This window comes from Oncorhynchus nerka, linkage group LG22 (genome assembly GCF_034236695.1).
Source record: "Oncorhynchus nerka isolate Pitt River linkage group LG22, Oner_Uvic_2.0, whole genome shotgun sequence".
NCBI classification, from domain to species: domain Eukaryota; kingdom Metazoa; phylum Chordata; class Actinopteri; order Salmoniformes; family Salmonidae; genus Oncorhynchus; species Oncorhynchus nerka.
In genome coordinates, this window is record NC_088417.1 from 82,118,854 (window position 1) to 82,146,604 (window position 27,751).

The 27,751-nt window shown below is 48.1% G+C and overlaps 2 protein-coding genes across 10 annotated transcripts in view; both read left to right on the top strand.

The window, feature by feature from the left end:
• Positions 1 to 7,434, top strand: part of LOC115105854 (PDZ and LIM domain protein 5-like) — a 163,800-nt gene extending 156,366 nt beyond the window's left edge. For all 9 annotated transcript variants that reach the window (XM_065007466.1, XM_065007467.1, XM_065007468.1 and 6 more), the window contains one exon: positions 5,713 to 7,434. In XM_065007466.1, coding sequence (XP_064863538.1) covers positions 5,713 to 5,802 — 90 coding nt within the window. In that variant the 3' untranslated portion in view covers positions 5,803 to 7,434. The remainder of the gene's footprint in view (positions 1 to 5,712) is intronic.
• Positions 7,435 to 7,952: 518 nt separating this feature from the next.
• LOC115119318 (bone morphogenetic protein receptor type-1B-like) overlaps positions 7,953 to 27,751 on the top strand; it is a 177,020-nt gene continuing 157,221 nt past the window's right edge. Inside the window, exons 1-2 of the mRNA XM_065007475.1 lie at positions 7,953 to 8,189; positions 13,925 to 13,994. The gene's annotated coding sequence lies outside the window, so the exon portion shown is untranslated. The remainder of the gene's footprint in view (positions 8,190 to 13,924; positions 13,995 to 27,751) is intronic.

Consider the following 27,751-nt stretch of genomic DNA (forward strand, 5'->3'; position numbering starts at 1 on the left):
AGAGAGAGAGGGGGCATGAAGAGAGAGGGGGCATGGAAGAGAGAGAGAGAGGGGGCATGGAGAGAGAGGGGGCATGAAGAGAGAGAGGGGGCATGGAGAGAGAGAGAGAGAGAGGGAGGCATGGGGAGAGAGAGAGAGGGGCATGGAGGGGGAGAGAGAGAGGGGGAGGGGGGGACAGAGAGGGGGGCATGGAGAGAGAGAGAGAGCATGGAGAGAGAGAGGGAGCCATGGAGAGAGAGAGAGGGGGCATGGAGAGAGAGAGAGGGGGCATGGAGAGAGGGGGGCATGGAAGAGAGGGGGCATGGAGAGAGAGAGAGGGGGCATGAGAGAGAGAGGCATGCATGGAGAGAGAGAGGGGGAGGCAGAGGAGGGAGAGAGAGGGAGGCATGGAGAGAGAGAGGCATGCATGGAGAGAGAGAGGGGAGGCAGAGAGAGAGAGAGAGAGGGAGGCATGGCATGGAGAGAGAGTGGGGGCATGGAAAGAGAGGGGGAGAGAGAGGGGGCATGAGAGAGAGAGAGAGGGGGCATGAGAGAGAGAGAGAGGGAGGCATGGAGAGAGAGAGAGAGGGAGGCATGGAGAGAGAGAGGCAGAGAGAGAGAGGGGGCATGAGAGAGAGGGGGAGAAAAGAGAGGGGGCATCATGGAGAGAGAGAGAGCATGAGAGAGAGGGGGGCATGGGGAGAGAGAGAGAGGGGCATGGAGAGAGAGAGAGAGAGAGGGGGGGGCATGGGGAGAGAGAGAGCATCATGGAAAGAGAGGAGGGAGAGAGGGAGCCATGGAGAGAGAGAGAGGGGGCATGGAGAGAGAGAGGGGGCATGAAGGCAGGGGCATGGAAGAGAGAGGGGGCATGGAGAGAGAGAGAGGGGGCATGAAGAGAGGGGGGGCATGGAGAGAGAGAGGGGGCATGAAGAGAGAGAGGGGGCATGGAGAGAAGAGGGGGCATGAAAAGAGAGGGGGCATGAAGAGAAGAGGGGGGCATGGAGAGAGAGAGGGGGCATGAGAGAGGGGGCATGGAAAGAGAGGGGCATGGAGAGAGAGGGGGCGTGAGAGAAGAGAAAGGGTGGCATGGAGAGAGAGAGGGGGCATCATGGAAAGAGAGGGGGCATGGAGAGAGAGAGATGGAGAGAGAGGGGGCATGGAAGAGAGGGGGCATGGGAAGGGTGGCATGGAAGGAGAGAGGGGGCATGGAGAGAGAGATGGGGGCATCATGGTGAGAGAGGGGGCATGGAGAGAGAGATGAGGGCATCATGGAGAGAGAGATGGGGGGCATCATGGTGGAGAGAGAGGGGGCATGGAGAGAGAGATGAGGGCATCATGGGAGAGAGGGGGGCATGGAGAGAGGGGGGGAGAGGAGAGAGATGGGGGCATCATGGAGAGAGAGGGGGCATGGAGAGAGAGAGAGGGGCATGGAGAGAGAGGGGGCATGGAGAGAGAGAGAGAGAGAGGGGCATGGAGAGAGAGGGGGCATGGAGAGAGAGAGAGAGGGGCATGTAGAGAGAGAGGGGGCATGGAGAGAGAGATGGGGGCATCATGGAGAGAGAGGGGGCATGGAGAGAGAGGGGGGCATGAAGAGAGAGGGTGGCATGAGAGAGAGAGAGGGGCATGGAGAGAGAGAGGGGGCATCATGGAAAGAGAGGGGGCATCATGGAAAGAGAGGGGGCATGGAGAGAGAGATGGGGGCATCATGGAGAGAGAGGGGGCATGGAGAGAGAGGGGGCATGGAGAGAGAGGGGGCATGGAGAGAGAGGGGGCATGGAGAGAGAGGGGGCATGGATAGAGAGGGGGCATGGAGAGAGAGGGGGCATGAGAGAGAGGGGAGGGGGCATGGGAGAGAAAGGGGGCATGGAGAGAGAGAGATGGCATGGAGGAGAGAGAGAGAGAGAGAGGAATGGTGAGAGAGAGAGGGGGGCATGGAGAGAGAGAGGGGGCATGGAGAGCATGGAGAGAGAGAGGGGCATGGAGAGAGAGGAGAGGCAGGCATGGAGAGAGAGAGGGGGCATGGAGAGAGAGGGGGAATGGATGGAGAAAGGGGGCATGGAGAGAGAGAGATGGCATGGAGAGTGAGAGAGAGAGAGGCAGGCATGGAGAGAGAGGGGCATGAAGAGAGGGGGGCATGGAGAGAGAGAGGGGGCAAGAGAGAGAGAGAGCTGAGGGGGCATGGAGAGAGAGAGAGGGGCATGGAGAGAGAGTGGGGGCATCATGGAAAGAGAGGGGGCATCATGGAAAGAGAGGGGGCATGGAGAGATAGAGGGGGCATGGAGAGAAAGGGGGCATGGAGAGATAGGGGGGGCATGGAGAGAGAGAGAGAGGGGCATGGAGAGAGAGAGAGAGAGAGGAATGGAGAGAGAGTGGGGGCATGGAGAGAGAGAGGGGGCATGGGGAGAGAGAGAGGCAGGCATGGAGAGAGAGTGGAGAGAGAGAGGCAGGCATGGAGAGAGAGAGGGGGCATCATGAAAAGAGAGGGGGCATCATGGAAAGAGAGGGGCATGAGAGAGAGAGAGAGAGGGGGCATGAAGAGAGAGGGGGCATGGAGAGAGAGGGGGCATGAGAGAGAGAGAGAGGGGGCATGAGAGAGAGGGGGGGCATGAGAGAGAGAGGGGGGCATGAAGAGAGAGAGGGGCATGGAGAGAGAGAGGTGGGCATGGAGAGAGAGAGAGGGGCATGGAGAGAGAGAGGGGGCATCATGAAAAGAGAGGGGGCATCATGGAAAGAGAGGGGGCATGGAGAGAGAGAGAGGGGGCATGGAGAGTGAGAGGCAGGCATGGGAAGAGAGAGAGAGGCAGGCATGGAGAGAGAGAGGGGGCATGAAGAGAGAGATGTGGGCATGGAGAGAGAGAGAGAGAGAGAGGGGGGCATGGAGAGAGAGAGGGGGCATCATGAAAAGAGAGGGGGCATCATGGAAAGAGAGGGGGCATGAGAGAGAGAGAGAGAGAGGGGGCATGAAGAGAGAGGGGGCATGAAGAGAGAGAGGTGGGCATGGAGGAGAGAGAGAGAGAGAGGGGCATCATGAAAAGAGAGGGGGCATGGAGAGAGAGAGGAGGGGGCATGAAGAGAGAGGGGGCATGGAGAGAGAGAGAGGGGGCATGAGAGAGAGGGGGCATGGAGAGAGAGATGGGGGCATCATGGAGAGAGAGGGGGCATGGGAGAGAGAGGGGGGCATGAAGAGAGAGGGTGGCATGGAGAGAGAGAGAGGGGCATGGAGAGAGAGAGGGGGCATCATGGAAAGAGAGGGGGCATCATGGAAAGAGAGGGGGCATGGAGAGAGAGATGGGGGCATCATGGAGAGAGAGGGGGCATGGAGAGAGAGGGGGCATGGAGAGAGAGGGGGCATGGAGAGAGAGGGGGCATGGAGAGAGAGGGGGCATGGAGAGAGAGGGGGCATGGAGAGAGAGGGGGCATGAGAGAGAGGGGGCATGGAGAGAAAGGGGGCATGGAGAGAGAGAGATGGCATGGGAGAGAGAGAGAGAGAGAGGAATGGTGAGAGAGAGGGGGCATGGAGAGAGAGAGGGGGGCATGGAGAGTGAGAGGCAGGCATGGAGAGAGAGGGGGCATGGAGAGAGAGGGGGAATGGAGAGAAAGGGGGCATGGAGAGAGAGAGATGGCATGGAGAGGGGGATGGAGAGAGAGAGAGAGAGCAGAGAGAGAGAGAGAGGAATGGAGAGAGAGAGGGGGCATGGAGAGAGAGAGGGGGCATGGAGAGTGAGAGGCAGGCATGGAGAGAGAGAGAGAGAGGCAGGCATGGAGAGAGAGAGGGGGCATGAAGAGGGCATGGAGAGAGGGGGGCATGGAGAGAGAGAGGGGGCAAGAGAGAGAGGGGCGGGGGGCATGGAGAGAGAGAGATGGAGGGGCATGGAGAGAGAGAGGGGGCATCATGGAAAGAGAGGGGGCATGGAGAGATAGAGGGGGGCATGGGGAGAGGCAGAGAGGGGGCATGGAGAGAAAGGGGGCATGAGAGAGAGAGAGAGGGCATGGAGAGAGAGAGAGGGCATGGAGAGAGAGAGATGGCATGGAGAGAGGGAGAGGGCATGGAGAGAGAGAGAGAGGAATGGGAGAGAGAGTGCATGAAGAGAGAGGGGGCATGGAGAGAGAGAGGGGGCATGGAGAGTGAGAGGCAGGCATGGAGAGAGAGAGAGGGCAGGCATGGAGAGAGAGAGGGGGCATCATGGAAAGAGAGGGGGCATGGAGAGAGGAGAGGGGGCATGAGAGAGAGGGGGCATGGAGAGAGAGAGGGGGCATCATGAGAGAGAGAGGGGGGGGCATGAGAGAGAGAGGGGGCATGAAGAGAGAGGGGGGGCATGGAGAGAGAGAGAGGGGCATGAGAGAGAGATGGAAAGAGAGGGGGCATCATGAAAAGAGAGGGGGCATCATGGAAAGAGAGGGGGCATGGAGAGAGAGAGAGAGAGGGGGCATGGAGAGAGAGAGAGAGAGGGCATGGAGAGAGAGAGATGGCATGGATAGAGAGAGAGGGCATGGAGAGAGAGAGAGAGAGAGAGAGAGAGAGAGAGAGAGGAATGGAGAGTGAGAGGCAGGCAGAGAGAGAGGGGGCATGGAGAGAGAGAAGAGGGGGGCATGGAGAGAGAGAGAGAGAGAGAGAGAGAGAGAGAGAGAGGAATGGAGAGGCAGGCATGGAGAGAGAGAGGGGGCATGAAGAGAGAGATGGAGAGAGAGAGGGGGGCATGAAGATGGTGGGAGCATGGAGAGAGAGAGAGAGAGAGAGGGGGCATGGAGAGAGAGAGGGGGCATCATGAAAAGAGAGGGGGCATCATGGAAAGAGAGGGGGCATGGAGAGAGAGAGAGAGAGGGGGCATGAAGAGAGAGGGGGCATGAAGAGAGAGAGGTGGGCATGAGAGAGAGAGCAGAGAGAGAGAGAGGGGCATCATGAAAAGAGAGGGGCATGGAGAGAGAGAGGGGGCATGAAGAGAGAGGGGGGCATGGAGAGAGAGAGAGGGGGCATGGAGAGTGAGAGGCAGGCATGGAGAGAGAAAGGGGGCAGAGAGAGAGGCAGGCATGGAGAGAGAGGGGGCATCATGAAAAGAGAGGGGGCATCATGGAAAGAGAGGGGGCATGGAGAGAGAGAGAGAGAGGGGGCATGAAGAGAGAGGGGGCATGGAGAGAGAGAGGGGGGCATGAAAAGAGAGAGAGAGGGGGCATGAGAGAGAGAGGGGGCATGAAGAGAGAGAGGGGGCATGGAGAGAGAGAGGGGGCATGGAGAGAGAGAGGCAGGCATGGAGAGAGAGAGAGGGGGCATGGAGAGAGAGAGGGGCATGGAGAGAGAGAGAGGGGCAGGCATGGAGAGAGAGAGGGGGCATGGAGAGAGAAGAGGCGGGCATGGAGAGAGAAAGGCAGGCTGGAGAGAGAGAGGCAGGCATGGAGAGAGAGAGGCAGGCATGGAGGAGAGAGGGGGCATGGAGAGAGAGAGGGGCATGGAGAGAGAGAGGGGGCATGGAGAGAGAGAGGGGGCATGGAGAGAGAGAGGGGTTATGGAGAGAGAGGGGGCATGGAGAGAGAGAGGGGTTATGGAGAGAGAGGGGGCATGGAGAGAGAGAGGGGAGAGAGAGGGGGCATGAAGAGAGAGAGGGGGCATGGAGAGAGAGAGGGGGCATGGAGAGAGAGAGGGGGGCAGGGAGAGAGAGAGAGGGGCATGGAGAGAGTAGGGGAGTAGATAACATTGAAGGGTTGTAGCACTACTGTACTCTGTCTGTCTTTGTCCAGGTCTGCAACACCAGTTTGGAGGGCCAAGCCTTCTTCTCTAAAAAGGACAAGGCTCTGTGCAAGAAACATGCCAATACAGTCCAGATCTGACCCACCCTCAGGAGTGAAGAACAGAGTTGTTGATATTTTTGGTAGTTTTAAAAGATTGATTTACCTGATTATGACTTTTATTAACATATGTTTAGTTATGGGCAGTTAAGCTTTATGTCATCTTCTCTGATGTGTGTGTGTGTGTGTGTGTGTGTTTTTGTGTGTGTGTGTGTGTGTGTGTGTTTTTGTGTGTGTGTGTGTGTGTTTTTGTGTGTGTGTGTGTGTGTGTGTGTTTGTGTGTGTGTGTGTGTGTGTGTGTGTGTGCGTGTGTGTGTGTTGTTTACCATTCACCGCTTGTGCCATATAAAAGGGGAAAATATTTTGCTAAAATGAAGGTATGAAAAAGTACCTAGTGTATTTTCTACCGATTTAGATTCATTAGATATTTGAAGATTTGTTTAAGTCAGACAAAGTGCATGATGGGAGAAAGTATGTTGACTTGAAGGGAGGTATGATTTTTCATGAAATATCTGATTGAAATGTTCTTTACATACAGTACAAGAATATCCTGTAGTTAGATGAACACGTAAGGTTCATCACAAGTAGCGGCCCGGGGCCACATCTGGCTCATCATGACATTTCTTCAAGCCCTCAACATGAATTTATTTCATAAATGAAAATTCACTACATATGATACCTTAGCATGTATAGTAGTTAGTCTAATTAAAGTCTTATTTTAGTATATAATGGGGACCTTATCAAATGAACATTAATCAGTGGACATATTCAAATCAATTATCACCTTATTGAAAAATAATGTGTTGTTGAGAACAACTAGGCCCCCCCCTCTCCCCTCATCTGTCTCTGTCTGTCTCTGTCTGTCTCTCTCTGTCTCTCTCTGTCTCTCTCTGTCTGTCTCTGTCTCTCTCTGTCTGTCTCTGTCTGTCTCTGTCTGTCTCTCTCTGTCTCTGTCTGTCTCTCTCTGTCTGTCTGTCTCTGTCTGTCTCTCTCTGTCTCTGTCTGTCTCTGTCTGTCTCTCTCTCTGCTGGTCTGTTTGAATCTGTAGACAGATCTGTATTTATCCTGGTAGTATATTTATTGGGGCTGGAGGGACGTAGGAATGTACTGTATTTTGGGCTTTCTAGGGTCAGTTGCACATAGTGGTTTACTGACAAAGTCAGACGGTCAGGACAGACAGCTGTTATTTTATTAGCAGTAGGGGTTTTCTGACCAAGTCAGACGGTCAGGACAGACAGCTGTTATTTTATTAGCAGTAGGGATTTTCTGACCAAGTCAGACGGTCAGGACAGACAGCTGTTATTTTATTAGCAGTTGGGGTTTTCTGACTTTATTGTTGTATTGATTTTTCAAAGTATTTTTATGGATTCAATTTCCATACATTTTTAACCTAAACTTAGACACCATTTAGCCTTTGCTGCCACTGATGAATGCTTGCCTGTGCGGTGTTTATTGGTGTAATTCATTCCATTACCAATCGTATTTTCCATGATGTTACTCATCCAAACTACAGAATAAAAAATGTTACCATTTTTCTCTACAATGCCAGTGTTATTGTGATTTGTATTAGGCCTTTGTGGGAAGAACACCATTGTATTGAGAAATACAGTACATTAATCCAAGTGTATTGGTCTTCTATTTGTAAAAAATAAAACTACAATTTCATATAAAGTCTTTGAAAGTAGTAAGGATTCAGTCATGTGTGTTTTTATGTTTATGTTTTCATTGTTTGTCATAGTGTCACTATAGAGATCCCAGATCAAAACGTCTAAATATGACTGGTTGATTCTATTAATACCCCATATGCAGCCAACAGCGTGATGATGAAGCTCAAAACGTTTGTACGTTTAATGCCAATTTATATTAGGATTGGTGTTCAATAAACCAACCTTTCTTTGCTACACAGACATTATGCAGCAATGTAACAATATTGTTCAGTGTCAGATGAGGTTATACAGACAGGCACCGAGTCCCCTCACACGCTCACCTAGACGATCTCCAAGGAAACGGGAGGTCACATTTCTCTCAGGTGTCCTGTCTTGCCTCAAATGAATGATGACATTATGACACTACAAAAGTGCAGACTAGAATGTACCTTTTGAATAAACAATGACTGAAAAAAAGTTATAGGGGAAAATGTCAAGTGGTTGCATATTATGCAATAAAGATTTCCATCCGTAGATAAAGTGAAACGAAAGGGACACTTAGAGCAGCGGGGGACCAAACTGTACTTCTCCAAGACGTCGGAGGTGGGAGCCCAACACCGGGCGGCGAAAACGTAGCTAATGTTATGTAGAGCCCGGTCACTTGGAGAAGTTAGAAATCGACACAACACAAACGTAGTAAAACGAAGAAGCCTAGACGAAATTCTCAAAATAATTGTGACCAAACCATCATATCGGAATCCTTCTATTCTACGCGAGGAAAAGGTAAATTTGTTTAGAAAACCAGGTGTTTTCATAGCAAGCGCGAAGTTTTAGCTTGCATCAATTCTGTTCGCTAGCTTGTATCCTCACTTCTGTCAGAATGTAAAAGTGGTGGTATTTTGTGTTTAGTTTGCGTGTCATATAATTCAGTCATGATACACAGGTTTTGACGGCTGTGATGGATTAAATTAGCATCCCTGAACTATCACAAACCGACTCTGATTCGCCTGCTTCCTCTGCTCTGGTTTCAGGAGCTGGCGTTGATGTTTATCAGCATTTAGCAATTATCGCCACACAATAAATCTCCAAATGCCACTTTAGATCAAGTGATTTACTGTAGGCTAAAGCCCTCGAAAATACACCTCAAACGAGAAATACTTCTTAAATAGCATAAGATTATAGCTTAATATTTGGATACATTTGCAAAACGCTACTTTTACAATACCGTAAGACTTTTGATCAACTCTGATTTTCAATATTATGAGAGTAATCATAGAAAATTCTGCTTTATACTGGTTCCTCTTGATGATACAAGCAATGTTACCAATTGTGACTAGAGGGGAATGAGTGTTTTTGGTGTACCTGTGAAGTATTGTTTACTGTCTATTAATATAGTCCCAGTATGACCTTACACCCCTTGCTAGCGATCTCATTGAAAGTGTCTCTTAATAATGAACTCTGTGTGATGTTGAAGTACAGCCTCTGGCAGAGTCCTGGATTGATTCTGCTCATTATTTTAGATTTATTAGGATCCCCGTTAACCAACCTGCGGAAGACGCACAGGACGTACAGTCTTCTCAGCGCCTGGGGGGAGATATACTGTAGTATACTCACATATTAAGACGGAGTGGACCTGGGTTCAGTACAAGAGATTGGCCTACTGTATTGTTCTATCACACTGGGTGCATGTGTGTCTCTCTGGTCTAGTGGAGTTCTGCGATAGACTGGTGAACAGAACAAAGCATTGTGGCATGACTGTCTTTAAATGGGGTTTCAGTCCAATCAAATATTACCCTTGACCCCATGCCACTATACACCAGGGGACCTTATTCCCTATGTAGTGCACTACTTTTGACCAAGTCTCATAGGGGTCTGGTCAAAAGTAGTACAATATATAGTGTGCCATTTAGGATATAACATGCAGTCCTATTCAATACAGAGAGGATCATTGATGGAAGCCTGAGTGAGTGGTCTAGAATGAACCACACAGTGATCTCACTACCACCCAGGATTGGCAGCAGCACCACAGACACACCAACACCATAGCCTACAGGGATGTGGAGGGAGGCTGGAGGGTGGTTGGCAGGCCTGTGTTTTTGTGACCTACCACAGACTGAGGCTGGGAGTGTTTCACTGTTGGGGTCTGTGTGTTTCTGGCGTCGGACTCTGTCTTAGTGTGTAACTTACCCACGTGGTGGTCTTGGGAGGTCTTGTTATGGTAGTTGTGTAAAGGTATTCGTCTCCGGTGTGGAAACGACTGTGTGATACAGGCCTTGCCACATGGGCAGTCTGGTAATAACCAGGATGTTGAAAATGAGACACATTGATATTGGGAGGAGAGATGATGACAATGCACCTGACAGGTATTTGTTGAAGAAAACATTTGGTTTGTCACTGTGAATGATTGTCGTCTCCCATATGCCACAAGGTCGTCTCCCTTGTGGCTACCGAGTGGGGCAGCGGTCTAAGACACTGCATCTCAATGCTAGAGGCGTCACTACAGACACAATGGTTCGAATCCAGGCTGTATCACAACCGGCTGTGATTGGGTGTCCCATAGGGCGGCGCACAATTGGCCCAGCGTCGTCCGGGTTTGGCTGGTGTAGGCCGTCATTGTAAATACGAATTTGTTTTTAACTAGTTAAATAAAACAAATATTAAAAATGTGATCAATAAATAACCTACTAGATGTTGAAGACCAGTCCTGTGATTATGGAAGACTGCAGGGTCTGTGTTTCACAAGTGAGATAATATGTAAAATGTTGTTTGACAGATTTCCAGGTATTTTTTTTTTTTACCTTTATTTAACCAGGCAAGTCAGTTAAGAACGCATTCTTATTTTCAATGACGGCCTGGGAACAGTGGGTTAACTGCCTGTTCAGGGGCAGAACGACAGATTTGTTTAGCTCGGGGGTTTGAACTCGCAACCTTCCGGTTACTAGTCCAACGCTCTAACCACTAGGCTACCCTGCCGCCACTGCAGGTTACTCCTATTTCCTTTGAGTTAAAAACCTAAACCTATGGGCTCCCCTATAGACACACACCGGGTAGTCATGGGTCTGAATCTAGGTCTGTCCGCAGGGCTAAGTTTAGCAAGCTGCGACCCCTCTCACCCCGACTTCCTCCCTTATAATTACAGGAAGTGAGCTCAGCCAATCAAAGAATAGTTCCTGGGCGCATATTAACAAGCTGCCAGTATTTGGGAAGAGGGGGGAAGGTTTTCCTCTTAGAGAATGTTTGAGAGATATTGAGAAAGTGTTGAAGAGGGTGGGACTGTCTGGTATCAGTCTCAGGACAAATGAAATTAGCACTATCAGGTTATTGAGGGATATCTTTGTTCATCCCTTATACTTTATAAATATCTTAAGGAGGATTTGAACACAGACAATCACATGTGAGTGAATGCGAATGTGTCTTGTTACAATGTTGGTTGGAGACAGAGGTCCAGACAGGGACCATAGAGTCCTCAGGGGTGTCAAACTCATTCCCCGAGGGCTGAGTGTCTGTGAGTTTTGTTTTTTTCTTTCAATTAAGACCTGTAGACAACCAGGTGAGGGGAGTTATTTATTAATTAGTGACCTTGATTCATCAGTCAAGTACAGGGGTGGAGCGAAAACCCACAGACACGCGACCCTCCGTGGAATGACTTTGGAACGTGCCCTAGCGCAACCAGTTTCATCTCCAGGACCATTTTTGTGAGTCGATGGCCAAAACATAATAACTGATGAATTTGTACACTGCAAATTGACCACATCCAAAAAGAGATGGTATTTGAAATTAACAATAATTTCATACCTTGATTACATTGAGACACAATCACATAAGTCTCTTCTTTTAGTACTGGGAATACTTGAACAGATTCCTGGGAACAGATTCCTGGGAACAGATTCCTGTGGATTTTACAGTCTTGTAGGCCGCCTGTTGCCGACCCCTGCCCTAAGCAGCCTGTGCTTCTGTCTCAGGGGCTTGACAGAGGAGAGGACAACAGAAGGAGAACGGAGGATATCAGCCCTCTTTCAATGGCTTTACCAGCCACAAATGCCAGAACATTCTCTATTCCCCTTTGTTCCTTCTCTCCCTGCTCTTGATGAGTGTGGGAGTAGATTTAAGCACCTGGGTGTCTGATATAGCATGAGTACACACACACACCACACACCACACACACACTTCCGAGCTCAAGAGCATCTGATATCAAGGCTTTACACAGGTATGGCTTTTCCATCAATCATCTAATCCCTTTACTTTCTTTCTGCCAATACTGCAGCTGGAGTTCATTCCACACCCGGACACTCTGTAGTTATCATGCACACCCAGACACTCTGTAGTTATCATGCACACCCAGACACTCTGTAGTTATCATGCACACCCGGACACTCTGTAGTTATCATGCACACCCAGACACTCTGTAGTTATCATGCACACCCGGACACTCTGTAGTTATCATGCACACCCGGACACTCTGTAGTTATCATGCACACCCAGACACTCTGTAGTTATCATACACTCTGTAGTTATCATGCACACCCGGACACTCTGTAGTTATCATGCACACCCGGACACTCTGTAGTTATCATGCACACACTCCCGGACACTCTGTAGTTATCATGCACACTCTGTAGTTATCATGCACACCCGGACACTCTGTAGTTATCATGCACACCGGACACTCTGTAGTTATCATGCACACCCGGACACTCTGTAGTTATCATGCACACCGGACACTCTGTAGTTATCATGCACACCCGGACACTCTGTAGTTATCATGCACACCCGGACACTCTGTAGTTATCATGCACACCCAGACACTCTGTAGTTATCATGCACACCCGGACACTCTGTAGTTATCATGCACACCCGGACACTCTGTAGTTACCATGCACACCCGGACACTCTGCAGTTATCATGCACACCGGACACTCTGTAGTTATCATGCACACCCGGACACTCTGTAGTTACCATGCACACCCGGACACTCTGTAGTTATCATGCACACCCGGACACTCTGTAGTTATCATGCACACCCGGACACTCTGTAGTTATCATGCACACCCGGACACTCTGTAGTTACCATGCACACCCGGACACTCTGTAGTTATCATGCACACCCGGACACTCTGTAGTTACCATGCACACCCGGACACTCTGTAGTTACCATGCACACCCGGACACTCTGTAGTTACCATGCACACCCGGACACTCTGTAGTTACCATGCACACCCGGACACTCTGCAGTTATCATGCACACCCGGACACTCTGAGGAAAAACAACATTTTCCCCTGGAAAACAATGGTCATGACACATCACAGACCCAGGGATGCAGTTCTCTGCCTGTCTGCTCCAGACATTCTCAACCCTCAGGTGGACTAGGATACATTTTCAGGACATAAGTAAGAGGAGCCATGGAGAAGATAGATTATGTTGCCTTGGTGGTTCCTACTGTCATTCTTCATATTAACAGAGTTCTGGGTTTCAACATTGGGACAAGGAGGACATACTTGCCGTCTCCTATGAGAGAACCCTCAGCTTTAAAACACTAGAAACAGTTACTTATTTAGGCCTACAGTCTCCATGGTCCAATAATATTTCCTCTCAGATTTCTGGAAGTGTTGAAATATCATTCATATATGGATATAGATTAAAGCTTGTTGTTATGAGTTCATCCATTGCAGTATTCCTCCTGAGATTCTCCTGAGGGGAAATCACATGGTCTGTGAAGTGTGCACCTCTGGTTCAGATCAGCACTGGGGCAGAAGAAGAGGTGGAGGAAGAAGAAGAGGAGCAAGAGGCCTCCTCTTGTTCCACTTTCTAGTAATCCTCTCCTATAGGTTCCAGTTGGTCTTTGATAATTACTGATAATCCTCCCAACCCCCAACCAACTCCTCAACCAAAGTCACTGTGAAGATCTCTCTCTCTCTCTCTCTCTCCTCTCTCTCTCTCTCTCTCTCTTTATCTCTCTCTCTCTCTCGTTTATCTCTCTCTCTCTCTCTTTATCTCTCTCTCTCTCTTTATCTCTTTATCTCTCTCTCTTTATCTCTCTCTCTCTCTTTATCTCTTTCTCTCTCTCTCTCTCTCTTTATCTCTCTCTCTCTCTTTATCTCTTCTCTGTCCTTATCTCTCTCTCTTTATCTCTCTCTGTCCTTATCCTCTCTCTCTTTATCTCTCTCTGTCCTTATTCTCTCTCTCTCTCTCTCTCTCGTCTGATGAAGGGAGGAGGGAAGGAGCAGGAATGACTTCAAGCTCCTAGCTGCGTGCTCTTTGCCTGGAAGGTCTATAACCGTGTGAGAGAAATTGAGCATCCTGTTATTAGGAGGAGAAACAGGGAGATAGACAGGGGAGAAGACAAAGGAGGAGGGGAGAGACATGGAGAGAGAGTAGTAGTTGAATGTTGGCTAGAGGCATTGGTTGAAATCCCAGGTGGGGAATTGCCTTGACCCTGGCTGAAATTCAGTCTGAATCACATCTGGCAAATACCATTAATTGGAAAAGCTTTTTCATGAACTATCCCTTTCTCTTTCAGGAGAAGACAGCAGCTGTGACTTTGGATGGCAATAATGACAGACCGTTGTTTAACCCCTCGTTGTTGGATGGTGAGTCTGCTTTCTATTCTTACTACTTCTTTATTGTTTAAATGGAAGATGAGTTTCCTGTCATTGTCTCTTATTGGATTTCTGATCTGGTGTTTGGGTGGTTCTGGTGTTTGGCTGGTGGTGGTGCTGATGTTTGGGTGGTGCTGATGTTTGGGTGGTGCTGATGTTTGGATGGTGCTGATGTTTGGATGGTGCTGGTGTTTGGATGGTGCTGGTGTTTGGATGGTGCTGGTGTTTGGATGGTGCTGGTGTTTGGGTGGTGCTGGTGTTTGGGTGGTGCTGGTGTTTGGGTGGTGCTGGTGTTTGGATGGTTGGTGGTGCTGGTGTTTGGGTGGTGCTGGTGTTTGGATGGTGGTGGTTTGGGTAGTGTTTGGATGGTGGTGGTGGTGCTGATAGTTGGCTGGTGCTGGTAGCGTGTAGCGTTTGGGTGGTGGTGGTGGTGGCGGCGGCGTGTAGCGTTTGGGTGGTGGTAGCGTGATGTGGCATGTAGCGTTTGGGTGGTGGTGGCAGGGTGTAGCGTTTGGGTGGTGGTGGCAGGGTGTAGCGTTTGGGTGGTGGTGGCGGCGTGTATCGTTTGAGAGGTGGTAGCGTGATGTGGCAAGTATCGTTTGGGTGGTGGTGTAGTGTTTGGGTTTGTAGAGAGCTCAATGATGGGTAAGTTGCAGTGAACCTCCAGAGCGACTAATTGACTAACTGCTGAGCACATCAATGAGGACGTTAGTGAATCCACACTGCAGCTAATGGCATGGGACTAGGTGGAGTAGCATCTAAACTACTCTACAGGCATGGGACTAGGTGGAGTAGCATCTAAACTACTCTACAGGCATGGGACTAGGTGGAGTAGCATCTAAACTACTCTACAGGCATGGGACTAGGTGGAGTAGCATCTAAACTACTCTACAGGCATGGGAAGGTGGAGTAGCATCTACACTACAGGCATGGGACTAGGTGGAGTAGCATCTAAACTACACTACAGGCATGGGACTAGGTGGAGTAGCATCTAAACTACTCTACAGGCATGGGACTAGGTGGAGTAACATCTAAACTACTCTACAGGCATGGGACTAGGTGGAGTAGCATCTAAACTACACTACAGGCATGGGACTAGGTGGAGTAGCATCTAAACTACTCTACAGGCATGGGACTAGGTGGAGTAACATCTAAACTACACTAGGCAGGCATGGGCATCTAAACTACACTACAGGCATGGGATCTACTACACTACAGGTGGGTAAGTAACATCTAAACTACTCTACAGGCATGGGACTAGGTGGAGTAACATCTAAACTACTCTACAGGCATGGGACTAGGTGGAGTAACATCTAAACTACTCTACAGGCATGGGACTAGGTGGAGTAACATATAAACTACTCTACAGGCATGGGACTAGGTGGAGTAACATCTAAACTACTCTACAGGCATGGGACTAGGTGGAGTAGCATCTAAACTACTCTACAGGCATGGGACTAGGTGGAGTAACATCTAAACTACACTACAGGCATGGGACTAGGTGGAGTAGCATCTAAACTACTCTACAGGCATGGGACTAGGTGGAGTAACATCTAAACTACACTACAGGCATGGGACTAGGTGGAGTAGCATCTAAACTACTCTACAGGCATGGGACTAGGTGGAGTAACATCTAAACTACTCTACAGGCATGGGACTAGGTGGAGTAGCAGCTTAACTGCACTCATGGGACTGAGTGAACCTGAGTGAACAGCTGACCTGAGGGGACAGGTGAGACATAAGGGCTATTAGGGCATGTTACAGAGTTGTCCTCCGTAGCTGATCTGAGGACAGTTCAACACTGATGGGATGTCATTGTAGGCAACTTTTTCTCTGCTGTCATTGTTACTCTGGCTCTCAGTTGGTGTCAAGCCTCGGCCTTTTAAACTGAAGTTGAACGGGGGTCTGTGAACAGCACGTGTGAAGGACACATCATTAAGTGTGTTCATTCAATATATAAAACGATTTCAACACAAAGGAGTGATTGTGTGTGTCTCTGACAAGGCCTCTTATACAGTATGTTCTCTCCCTCTCATTGACTTCTACACTGGGTCAGAGAGTTGCTGCTGTAGAGTTTAATTAGCATTCCTTAACCCTTAAGAAATTAACTTGCCACTACAGGCATAAACAAAACAATGTGCTGACAAGGCTCTGACAGCACTCCAACAGTCAGGATCTGATCTGGAGTCAGTGAAGAGTCCCCTCCACAGAAGACGGTAGCTAGTTGTGTTGGTGAGAGTCTGTGGACTAGGACGTTGACCTGGTGTCAGGAAAGAGGAGAGGCCTGTAGTAGCACAGCTCTGGTTTAGATGGCTGGAGAATAACACTCCGTTAAAGAATGCCAAGAATCTGTGTGTTGAAGTTCACACTGTATCTCCATATGCGGCTGGATCCTGGCAAATAGGAGACAGCTGTGTCTGAGAGAGGGAATGTGAAAGTAGTCCCATTGAGATGGATTTATTAGAATTGGGTGTGCGTCCTCTATATGGAAAAGATGACTGTATTGTACATGTAAGCACAGACACACACACACCAGACAGGTAGCAACCAGGATGTTGGTCTGTGTTTATATGCTGTAACTCAGTGGGTTATTAATGCAGTGCAGGTCTATGGTAGGACGGCTGAGACCGACAGACCACCCTACATGATGACACCTGTTTGAAGTGCAATGGGAGATTCAACACGTAGCCCTGCTCTGTTGGCGTAATGGTCTACTTACTCAGCTCTACTACTGTTCTGTTATTTCACTGTAATAATTACATGGCATAAGGTCTTAGGATGCAAAGCTCAAGGAACATTTCTATCTTATGGCTTTACTCTCCTTTTTAACTCTCAAAACCCTCCCACCCTCATAACCACATAGATAAACACACCCTGGGGACTGAGGCTTTGTCCCCACTCTGAAAACACATCCATCATATGATGTTGAATGTCCTTTTGAAGAACCAATACAGTCTGAGTGTCTTTGTTCTAAATTCCTGTCTGTGTCTTGGTTCTGACAGCTGGTTCTGACAGCAAGGAGAGAGGGACAAACAGATCATATTTTTCTCTCCTGCTCACGTTATTCGCCTGCCCCTGTATTTTTGATGACAGATTCAAATGGATTTTCCATGTATTTTTTCCATGGATACAGGGCAGGGGGCGATCTGAATCATACAGTACCTGGTCTTACCGTGGTTGTCTGCAGGGAAATGTGATCACATCAAAGCTTGGCATGCTGAGCCCCGTAATGTCCCGGTCCTATACTGTAGGACATCCAGGGAGAGGGCAGAGGGCTTCCTTTACATACACTAGATGTTATCAGGATGTTCGCCCTCTCTCATGTCCCTGGCTGCTCTGACCAATCTCATAATTACAGCCTGACTAACATCCTGGTCAACAAACAATACAGAATAAAACAGATGAAGCAAATGTAATTTTTGTGTACATAACATAAACCGATACAGATTCTTGACATTATGGATGCAGTATCGTGTACTGTATGCTTTGTGTTAATGTTTGTGATGAGAGTGTGTAATCAGTGGTGCGTTCTGGTGGCAGGCCGCACCAAATTCAGCTTCTCCCTGGACTCTCAACAATGGCTCACAGTCAGTCAGTCAGTCAGTGTACTGGCACTGAGCTATATTTAGAAGTGGTAATGGAAAATGTACAGTCAGGCAGGTTCCCTTTCAATCAGCCAATTAGAGGATTCATAGTGGAGTAACACATGGGAACACACACACACACACAGGTTACACAGGCAGCACAGTGGTGGATGCCCGGCAGGTTTTAGCACACATCACAGGAATAGAGAGCCAGCCAAAACAAATGACGTCAAGCCTCGTGTGCCCAACATCCCAGGAGTGTCTTCTCTCTTACCTTTGTAACACCATCCCCACTCCCTGTCAAACCCAGGACACTCTCCTGATATCATTTTCTGGGGTATTAAATGTTAGACTCGTTTCACCATTCGACTTTCACCTGTACTGTAGTTTGTCTCTGTACAGCTGTTGGTCCTGTCTGTGTGCTGGACTTGTCTCTGCCTATAACTCTCCTATGAGGACAGATCGTCATTAACAAGCCTTGGCCGAATACAAACCGTGTAGTTATTCCCTCCGTAAGGCAATCAAACAGGCAAAATGTCAGTACAGAGACAAAGTGGAGTTGCAATTCAACGGCTCAGACAAGAGATGTATGTGGCAGGTTTTGCAGACAATCACAGAATACAAAGGGAAGACCGGCCACGTTGAGGACACCAACGTCTTGCTTCCGGACAAGCTAAACACCTTTTTCGCCCGCTTTGAGGACAACACATTGCCACCGACACAGCCAGTTACCAAGGACTGTGGCTCTTATTCTCTGTGGCGTCCCTAGCCGTGTCCTCAGAGCATGCACAGACCAGCTGTCTGGAGTGTTTACGGACATATTCTCTCCCTATCAATCAATCAAATGTATTTATGGAGCCCTTTTTACATCAGCCGATGTCACACCCAGCATAAAACCCCAAACAGCAAACAATGCGGATGTAGAAGCATGGTGGCTAGGAAAAACTCCCTGGAAGGCAGCAACCTAGGAAGAAACCTAGAGAGGAACCAGGCTCTGAGGGGTGGCCAGTCTTCTACTGGCTGTGCCGGTTGGGGGTTATAACAGTACATGGCCAAGATGTTCAAATATTCATAGATGACCAGGGAGGGTCTAATAATAATAATCATAGTGATTGTAGAGGGTACAACAGGTCAGCAACTCAGGAGTAAATGTCAGTTGGCTTTTCATATCTGAGCAGTAGAGAGAGAGAGTTGAAAACAGCAGGTCTGGGACAGGTAGCATGTCCGGTGAACGGCTCAGGGTTCCATAGCCGCAGGCAGAAAAGTTTAAACTGGAGCAGCAGCATGACCAGGTGGACTGGGGACAGCAAGGAGTCATCGGGCCAGGTAGTCCTGAGGCGTGGTCCCAGTGCTCAGGTCCTCCGGGAGGGGAGGGAGAGGGAGAGAGGATTAGTGGGAGCATACTTAAATTCACACAGGACACCAGATAAGACAGGAGAAATCCTCCAGATATAACAGACTGACCCTAGCCCCCCAGCACATAGACTATTGTAGCATAAAATCCCAGCCTGCTGTCCCCACATGCTTCATGATGACCACCATTGTTCCAGTACCCAAGAAAGCGAAAGTAACTGAACTAAATGACTATCGCCCCGTAGCACTCACTTCTGTCATCATGAAGTGCTTTGAGCGACTAGTTAAGTTTCATATCACCTCTACATTACCTGACAGGCGTGTGCTCAGCCCCAAAAAGATCATCAAGGACAACAACCACCCGAGTCACTGCCTGGTCACCCCACTATCATCCAGAAGGTGAGGTCAGTACAGGTGCATCAAAGCTGGGACCGAGGGCCTGAAAAACAGCTTCTATCTCAAGGCCATCAGACCGTTAAATAGCCATCACTAGCACTTTAGAGGCTGCTGCCCTATATACGTAGACTTGAAATCACTGGCCACTTTGGTACTAGTCACTTTTAATAATGTTTGCATTACTCATCTCATATGTATATACTGTATTCTATTCTACTGTATTTTACTCTATGCTGCTCAGACATTGCTCGTCTAAATATTTATATATTCTTAATTGACTTCCTTTACTTTAGATTTGTGTGTATTGTTAGATATTACTTGTCAATCAATGCAGCAAATGCATGAATGTTTCTACTAATCTTCTGTCCAGGTTTAAGAGTGGGCCTTCTCTCTCTCTCCTCTCTCTTTCTTTGTCTCAGTGGTGACTACTGGAGTCTCTTCCTCTTTCGCTCTGTGTTGACTACTGGAGTGAGTCTGGCTGTTCTGATGAATACTGAGTGCTTAGGTAGAGTATGGTGTGTATCCGGTTACATATGACTCGGTGTGTGTGGCAGAGAGTAGCAGCTATTCTGCTGTAGCCTGGACCGTTATTACAGGTGTCAGGCCTAGATGCAGCTGTTGATTACTCAGACATGGCTACATGTAGTACCATGTGTGTCTACAGAAGGCTCACGTGTAAATGAGAACAAACTAGCTCAGCGGGTCTTACAGTTGATCTCTTAGAAAAGTAGTTGCATCTATTTTGAGTCGTTATGTCACTAATATGGTCACCTCTTCAAGAGCTTTTATCATTACCACACATAACTAGGGTGACTGCTGCTTTGATGGGATTCTCCCCAGCAGCAGAACAGTACTGCACCAATACCTTATCAATAGCACATATGTTCAGAGAACATACAACACTAATCGGATAACTTTTCTTTCTACTGCGTTTCTATAAAACAAGGAGGCTGGGCTGTGAGGAAGGGAAGGTTTTGAACAGCTGCTCTACTGCGCTCCTCTCCCTCCCTCCCTCTTTCCTCTCCTCTCTCTGCTCTTCTCCTCTCCCTTTCTCCTCTCCTCTCTCTTCTCCCCTCTCCCTCCACCTGTGTTATGAGGCTCCGGCTGCAGATCTGTGCTGCTGCAGTACAGTAGTCCTCTTGTACTTTCCTTAAAGATCAACTTCAATTAATGAGCATCTGTCAGCGCTGGGCCTGGGAGTCTCACTGGCAGGAAATTGGAGGATAAGCTGCTTTTGTTCCACAGCGCCAACATTTTGTGCTTTATTGGTTTCCTCATTCTTATTTGAACTGGACACATGAACGAAAATACACACACACACACTCTCATACACAATTCATAAATACACACACAGCCACAAATGCACACACAGAGCTACCTTTAGATTTGACTGCAAACCAACATCCATGACTCTCTGCGAGGTTTCTCAGTTTGAAGACCGTGTTCAGGATGGTGGGTGTTTTCTCTTTTTGAGGCTGGTGTTTGTTTTACTTTTTAAACACACTCCTAAATGAAGTAGTACATGAGCTGGACTGGACAGCTCCTTGGGACCAGGTCTGGGTGAGGAGGAGAGACAGAGGGTAGTGGGCCAGGGCTGAGGTCCACAGAAAAGCTTCAAATGTAGAAATGAGTGGAACTCGCAGGGTTTTCAAAACAAGACCGGAGATTTCATTACACATACCTGGACAACTGAGAGCATGGAAAAAACACTTGTGCATGTGCGAACAAACACTCCCCGCACCCCTGAGCAGCCGCTGGGCTGGTCAGACTTAAAACCAGAGACATAATACAGATCATTTGAACCAAATGCAGCAGTGAAAACTCCCTTTCTCCCTCTCTCCTGTCTCATGGCCAACACGTGTCCGCTTCAGAAAAGTGAAGCGCTCTACAGAAAAATGGTCATCAATCATAGCCTGTAAGGATCAGTCACTGCATACAGGGTTGGGTGGTGGAGAGTGGGAGCTCTGTGGTGTGCTGCCTACCGCTCTGTGGGTTGGGTGGGTGGGCGCCGGGTGGTGGTGTTATTCTGGGCTTGGGGAAGGAGTACACCGGTGTGGTTGGTACCTTTTTTAGGCCTGGTTCCATCATGTTTTGGGTGGGGCGGGCTGGGTTAAGGGATGACTGTTGGATTGGATGACCATAGTTCTCTTCAGGTCGAAACCCAGATAGACATTAAACAAATGTAAAACTCTGACTTTATAATTATGTTAAAATCTAGACAACGCATTCTTGTTGTAGCCTCCGACAAGAACACCTGATTCAACTAGTCATCATGCACTTGACTGGTTAAATCAGGTGTTTGTCCGAAGCTGCGATAATAATGTGTACTGGAGACACTGCTGTAGATGGTCTGCCATTTCTTTGGATAGGGGACTAGGTCTGTGGGAATGTTTGCATCCTCAGCAGCCAGCCAGCAGTAACAAGATGTCTGCAGACTGCAAATGAGTCTTGAGCCAGATTAGACTAGACAGTCCTGGGGGATCGGATTTGAGATCAACCCTAAAATTGAACCTCCACTCTGCGGTCTTGAGGGGGGGGGGGGTAGAGGGGGATCCTCTGGCAGACATAAATCTACTCAAAGCCCCCTGGATTCCTGCTTTGAGATTCTTCCTTGTCTGTGAAAACAGGTCTGGAATATCACCTTGTTTTGTGTGTGTGTTGACACACCATCAAATGTCTGTGTGGGGCGTGTCTGCTTGAACACTGTTCTACAGGAACCTATTCCTATTCAGCCGACAGCCTTTTAAACTCATCGTGTGTGTGTGTGTAATCCAGTTTTTCCTTTGGAAGCCTGTTCCCATTAAAGTCATACTCCTATTGTGGTCAAAGGTCCTAGAGACAAAGCGAGTTCTACTGCTCCGTTTGATATTCTAGTGGAGTGACTCTCCACTGACCCATCTCCCCAGACGTAGGGTCACACCGCCGGCCCGGTGCACCGTGGGTTCACCATCGTCTTAACGCTCTAACTCCCCTTCAGAGACTGATGGATATCTTGGTGCATCTAATCGGTTCATTATCCACTGTCTTTGTGCATTAGACACAGTGTGAGAGGACAGCTGTCTCTGTATGTTGCTCTGCTCTGGGCTGTCTTGTCTGTCTGTGTGGGATGTTTGGCGTCGAGAATGTGTGTCATGTGTTTAGTTTTTCGGGGAGGGCTCCCCTTGCCTCGTCTCCCGGGCTGACACTTGACCCACGGGGTAATCACAGAGGGATTTGGGATGCCTTTGGCTGACACAGAGTTTAGGGGGAGAGGGCTGCTAGGCTGGTTTGGTGCTGGAGCGTTGTATTTGCATGTCTTTTGCTTGATTGTGACAAGGGCTTTATACAGGTAAATATGGGTCTACGGTCTTCCCCTTTTAAGACCAACTCAGCAATTACAATGTGCCAGTCCCCAAACTTCACTAACCATTGCTGTTTGAGTCATTGTAGCTCTTTAGAATGTCAAGCCTTGATGCTACCTTGTCTGTCTGTGTCTCCTTTTCAGCAAATCGATAAAGCTGTAAAAGTACTGCAATAAAAGGGGTCAGAGTTCATTAGATGTCAATCTGGATGACCAGCAAGGTCAGCATGGCATATGCAGCTGCTCTCTGGTTGGCTGATTTGATAGGGTGGAACGAGGACAACGTCCTCAATGAGGAATAGCTGAGTGGGAGGAGAGAGGATCTATCATGGGTTCCTCCTGATGACAACCATGACACTGGTCTGGCTGTGTCCTGCAGCTCTTCTCTCTACAGACCGCCACATGTACAGGAGCAGAGAAATGAATTTTTATTTATTTTTTTATTTCACCTTTATTTAACCAGGTAGGCTAGTTGAGAACAAGTTCTTATTTGCAACTGCGACCTGGTCAAGATAAAGCATAGCAGTGTGAACAGACAACACAGAGTTACACATGGAGTAAACAATTAACAAGTCAATAACACAGTAGAAAAAAATGGGCAGTCTATATACAATGTGTGCAAAAGGCATGAGGAGGTAGGCGAATAATACAATTTAGCAGATTAACACTGGAGTGATAAATGATCAGATGGTCATGTACAGGTAGAGATATTGGTGTGCAAAAGAGCAGAAAAGTAAATAAATAAAAAAAAAACAGTATAAAAACAGTATGGGAATGAGGTAGGTGAAAATGGGTGGGCTATTTACCAATAGACTATGTACAGCTGCAGCGATCGGTTAGCTGCTCGGATAGCTGATGTTTGAAGTTTGTGAGGGAGATAAAAGTCTCCAACTTCAGCGATTTTTGCAGTTCGTTCCAGTCACAGGCAGCAGAGTACTGGAACGAAAGGCGGCCAAATGAGGTGTTGGCTTTAGGGATGATCAGTGAGATACACCTGCTGGAGCACGTGCTACGGATGGGTGTTGCCATCGTGACCAGTGAACTGAGATAAGGCGGAGCTTTACCTAGCATGGACTTGTAGATTACCTGGAGCCAGTGGGATGATCTCTTACAAGCCAAAACTCCCCATGGCCTTAGATTATCTCTCAATCAACTCAAGAGAATAGCCTTGTAGTCTGGGAAATTCACTTCTGAGCAGTGAGTTGTCTGTTTATAAACAGTTAAGTCATACTGCCATTGTTATTGAGCAAGATGGACACTGTGCGCTGAGTGTACAAAACATTAGGAACACCTTATATTGAGTTGCGCCCCTCTTTGTCCTCAGAACAGCCTCAATTTGTTGCGGCATGGATTCTACAAGATGTCGAAAGCGTTTCACAGGGATGCTGGCCCATGTTTACTCCAATGCTTCCCACAGTTGGCTGGATGTCCTTTGGGTGGTGGACCATTCTTAATACACACAGGAAACTGTTGAGCATGAAAAACCCATTGCAGTTCTTGACATAAACCAGTCCGTCTGGCACCTACTACTCTACCCCGTTCAAAATATGTGACTAACCGGCTCGATTCGGTCTTAGTGGTTCCTCAATTACACGTTTTGAGCTTATGCCGCAACCGTTTCTGGTAGATGGTGGCAGATTGTGGTAAATTGCGTCATTCTGTCATTGCACTACACTATTACAAGGGGGAGTTAGAACGCTGATCTGTAGGTAGTCTAAACTGAGTCAATTTGTGCCAATCTTTTCGTGAATTAATGGAGGTTTGAATATTTGTCTCCTCTTTTTTTGCTGGTGGGTGGTCCGGAGTTCAAATAAAATTGTATTGGTTACATACACATACTTAGCAGATGTTATTGGTCACATACAAATACTTAGTAGATGCTATTGGTTACATTTACATACACATACTTAGCAGATGTTATTGGTTACATACACATACTTAGCAGATGTTATTGGTTACATACACATACTTAGTAGATGCTATTGGTTACATACACTTACTTAGCAGATGTTATTGGTTACATACACATACTTAGCAGATGCTATTGGTTAGATACACATACTTAGCAGATGTTATTGGTTACATACACATACTTAGCAGATGCTATTGGTTACATACACATACTTAGCAGATGTTATTGGTTACATACACATACTTAGCAGATGCTATTGGTTACATACACATACTTAGCAGATGTTATTGGTTACATACATCTTCATTCCAAGATGGCGTAGCAGTCAGACGTCTTTGTCTTTTGTCGTGTCCCTTGTATATATCTTTTACCTCTTTTTCGTCGAATATCTTTTAAAAATATTTTCCTAAACCTCAACTTCTAAATTCTCTCCTGCAACCCGCCTCACCCAATGTGGCGTGGATCTGCTTTTTTCTAAAGTATTTCTATTTACTTCGGATCTGGAATCCCTCAACTGAAGCTAGCCAGCTAACTACCTACCAGCTATCAGTTAGCAAACCACTGCTAGCGGTTATCAGCTAACCTTTAGCTCGGAAAGCTCTCGCCAGTTCGAACAACGTGACTCAAACCAGAGCATAACGAACCTATTTCTCTCCATATCCCCGGATTCCTACCGCAAACTCTGAACATTTCCATCTGGCTCTTCGCAACTAGCTAACCGCAATCCCGGGTGACCACTCCTGGCTAGCGTTTCCATCCCGGAGCAAGCACCAATAAGCCTGAAGCTAGCCCGGACAGGGCTCCTGTGCTACCACCGAAGCCCACTCCTGGGCTACAATATCCGGACCCCTTCTACTGCCGGTACGGGGCACGGAACCCTCTACGACCGACATACCGACATAATCTGCCCGAGGATTCCAACAAGCCCCTCAGGCGCAACGCCCGCTGAAGGCCCATTCTGCTAGGCCTGCTAGCTACCTAGAGCTACTTGGATCCCTACTAATTCCACGACTGGTCTATCGACGTCACCGCACGAAGAGGCAAAAACAGACTTACCCTCATCACGACGTCCCCCAAAGGCTAACTTGCTAGCCCCAGGCCTGCTAACTGCTCGTTTGCTAACCCGGTCTGCTAACTGCTAGCTTGCCAGCCCCGGTCAGCTAACTGCTAGCTTGTTTAGCCCCGGCCTACTTACTGTTAGCATTGGCCTGCTAACTGTCTGAATCGCCGTGTCCCCAGTCAGCCCAACCACTCACTGGACCCATATGTTCACTTGGCTACGCATGCATCTCTCTAATATCAATTTGCCTCGTCCATTACTGTCCTGGTTAGTGATTTAATGTCTTATTTTACTGTAGAGCCTCTAGCCCTGCTCAATATGCCTTAACCAACCATGTTGTTCCCTCTCCTACATATGCGATGACATCGCCTGGTTTAAACGTCTCTAGAGACAATATCTCTCTCATCATTACTCAATGCCTAGGTTTACCTCCAATGTACTCACATCCTACCTTACCTTTGTCTGTACACTATGCCTTGAATCTATGCTATCGTGCCCAGAAACCTGCTCCTTTTACTCTCTGTTCCGAACATGCTAGACGGCCAGTTCGTATAGCCTTTAGCCATACCCTTATCCTACTTCTCCTCTGGTGATGTAGAGGTTAATCCAGGTCCTGCAGTGCCTAGCTCTATTCCTACTCCCCAGGTGCTCTCATTTGTTGACTTCTGTAACTGTAAAAGCCTTGGTTTCATGCATGTTAACATTAGAAGCCTACTCCCTAAGTTTGTTTTAGTCACTGCTTTAGCACACTCTGCCAACCCGGATGTCTTAGCCATGTCTAAATCCTGGCTTAGGAAAACCACCAAAAACCCTGAAATCTGCATCGCTAACTATACAATTTTCCGCCAAGATAGAACTGCCAAAAGGGGCGGTGTTGCAATCTACTGCAAAGATAGCCTGTATTTCTATCCAAGTCTGTACCCAAACAATTCGAGGTTCTACTTCTAAAAATGCACCTGTTGCCGCTTGCTATAGACCTCCCTCTGCCCCCAGCTGTGCCCTCGATACCATATGTGAATTGATTGCCCCCCCATCTATCTTCAGAGCTCGTGCTACTAGGTGACCTAAACTGGGACATGCTTAACACCCCTCAATCTCACACACATTATCAATGAACCTTCCAGGTACAACTCCAAATCCGTAAACACGGGCACCCTCATAGATGTCATCTTAACTAACCCGCCCTCCAAATACACCTCTGCTGTTTTCAATCAAGATCTCAGCGATCACTGCCTCATTGCCTGCATCCGTAATGGGTCTGCGACCAAACGACCACTCCTCATCACTGTCAAACGCTTCCTAAAACACTTCTGCGAGCAGGCCTTTCTTATCGACCTGGCCGGGGTATCCTGGAATGACATTGACCTCACCCCGTCAGTAGATAATGCTCGCTATTCTTTAAAAGTGCCTTCCTCGCCATCTTAAATAGGTATGCCCCATTCAAAACATTTAGAACTAGCAATAGATATAGTCCTTGGTTAACTCCAGACCTGTCTACCCTTGACCAGCACAAAAACATCCTGTGGTGTTCTGCATTAGCATCGAATAGCCCCCATGATATGCAACTTTTCAAGGAAGTTAGGTACAAATATACACAGGCAGTTAGGAAAGCGAAGGCTAGCTTTTTCAAACAGAAATTTGCATCGTGATGGAATTACCTCAAAAATGTTCTGGGACACTGTAAAGTCCATGGAGAATAAGAGCACCTCCTCCCAGCTGCCCACTGCTCTGAGTCTAGGAAACACTGTCACCACCGATAAATCCACTATAATTGAGAATTTCAATAAGTATTTCTCTACGGCTGGCCATGCTTTCCACCTGGCTACCCCTACCCCGGTCAACTGCCCGGCACCCTCCACAGCAACCCGCCCAAGCCCCCACCATTTTTCCTTTACCCAAGTCCAGATAGCTTATGTTCTGAAAGAGCTGCACAATCTGACCCCTACAAACCAGCCAGGTTAGACAATCTGGACCCTCTCTTTCTAAAATTATCTGCCGAAATTGTTGCAACCCCTATTACTAGCCTGTTCAACCTCTCTTTCATATCGTCTGAGATTCCCAAAGATTGGAAAGCTGCCGCGGTCATCCCCCTCTTCAAAGGGG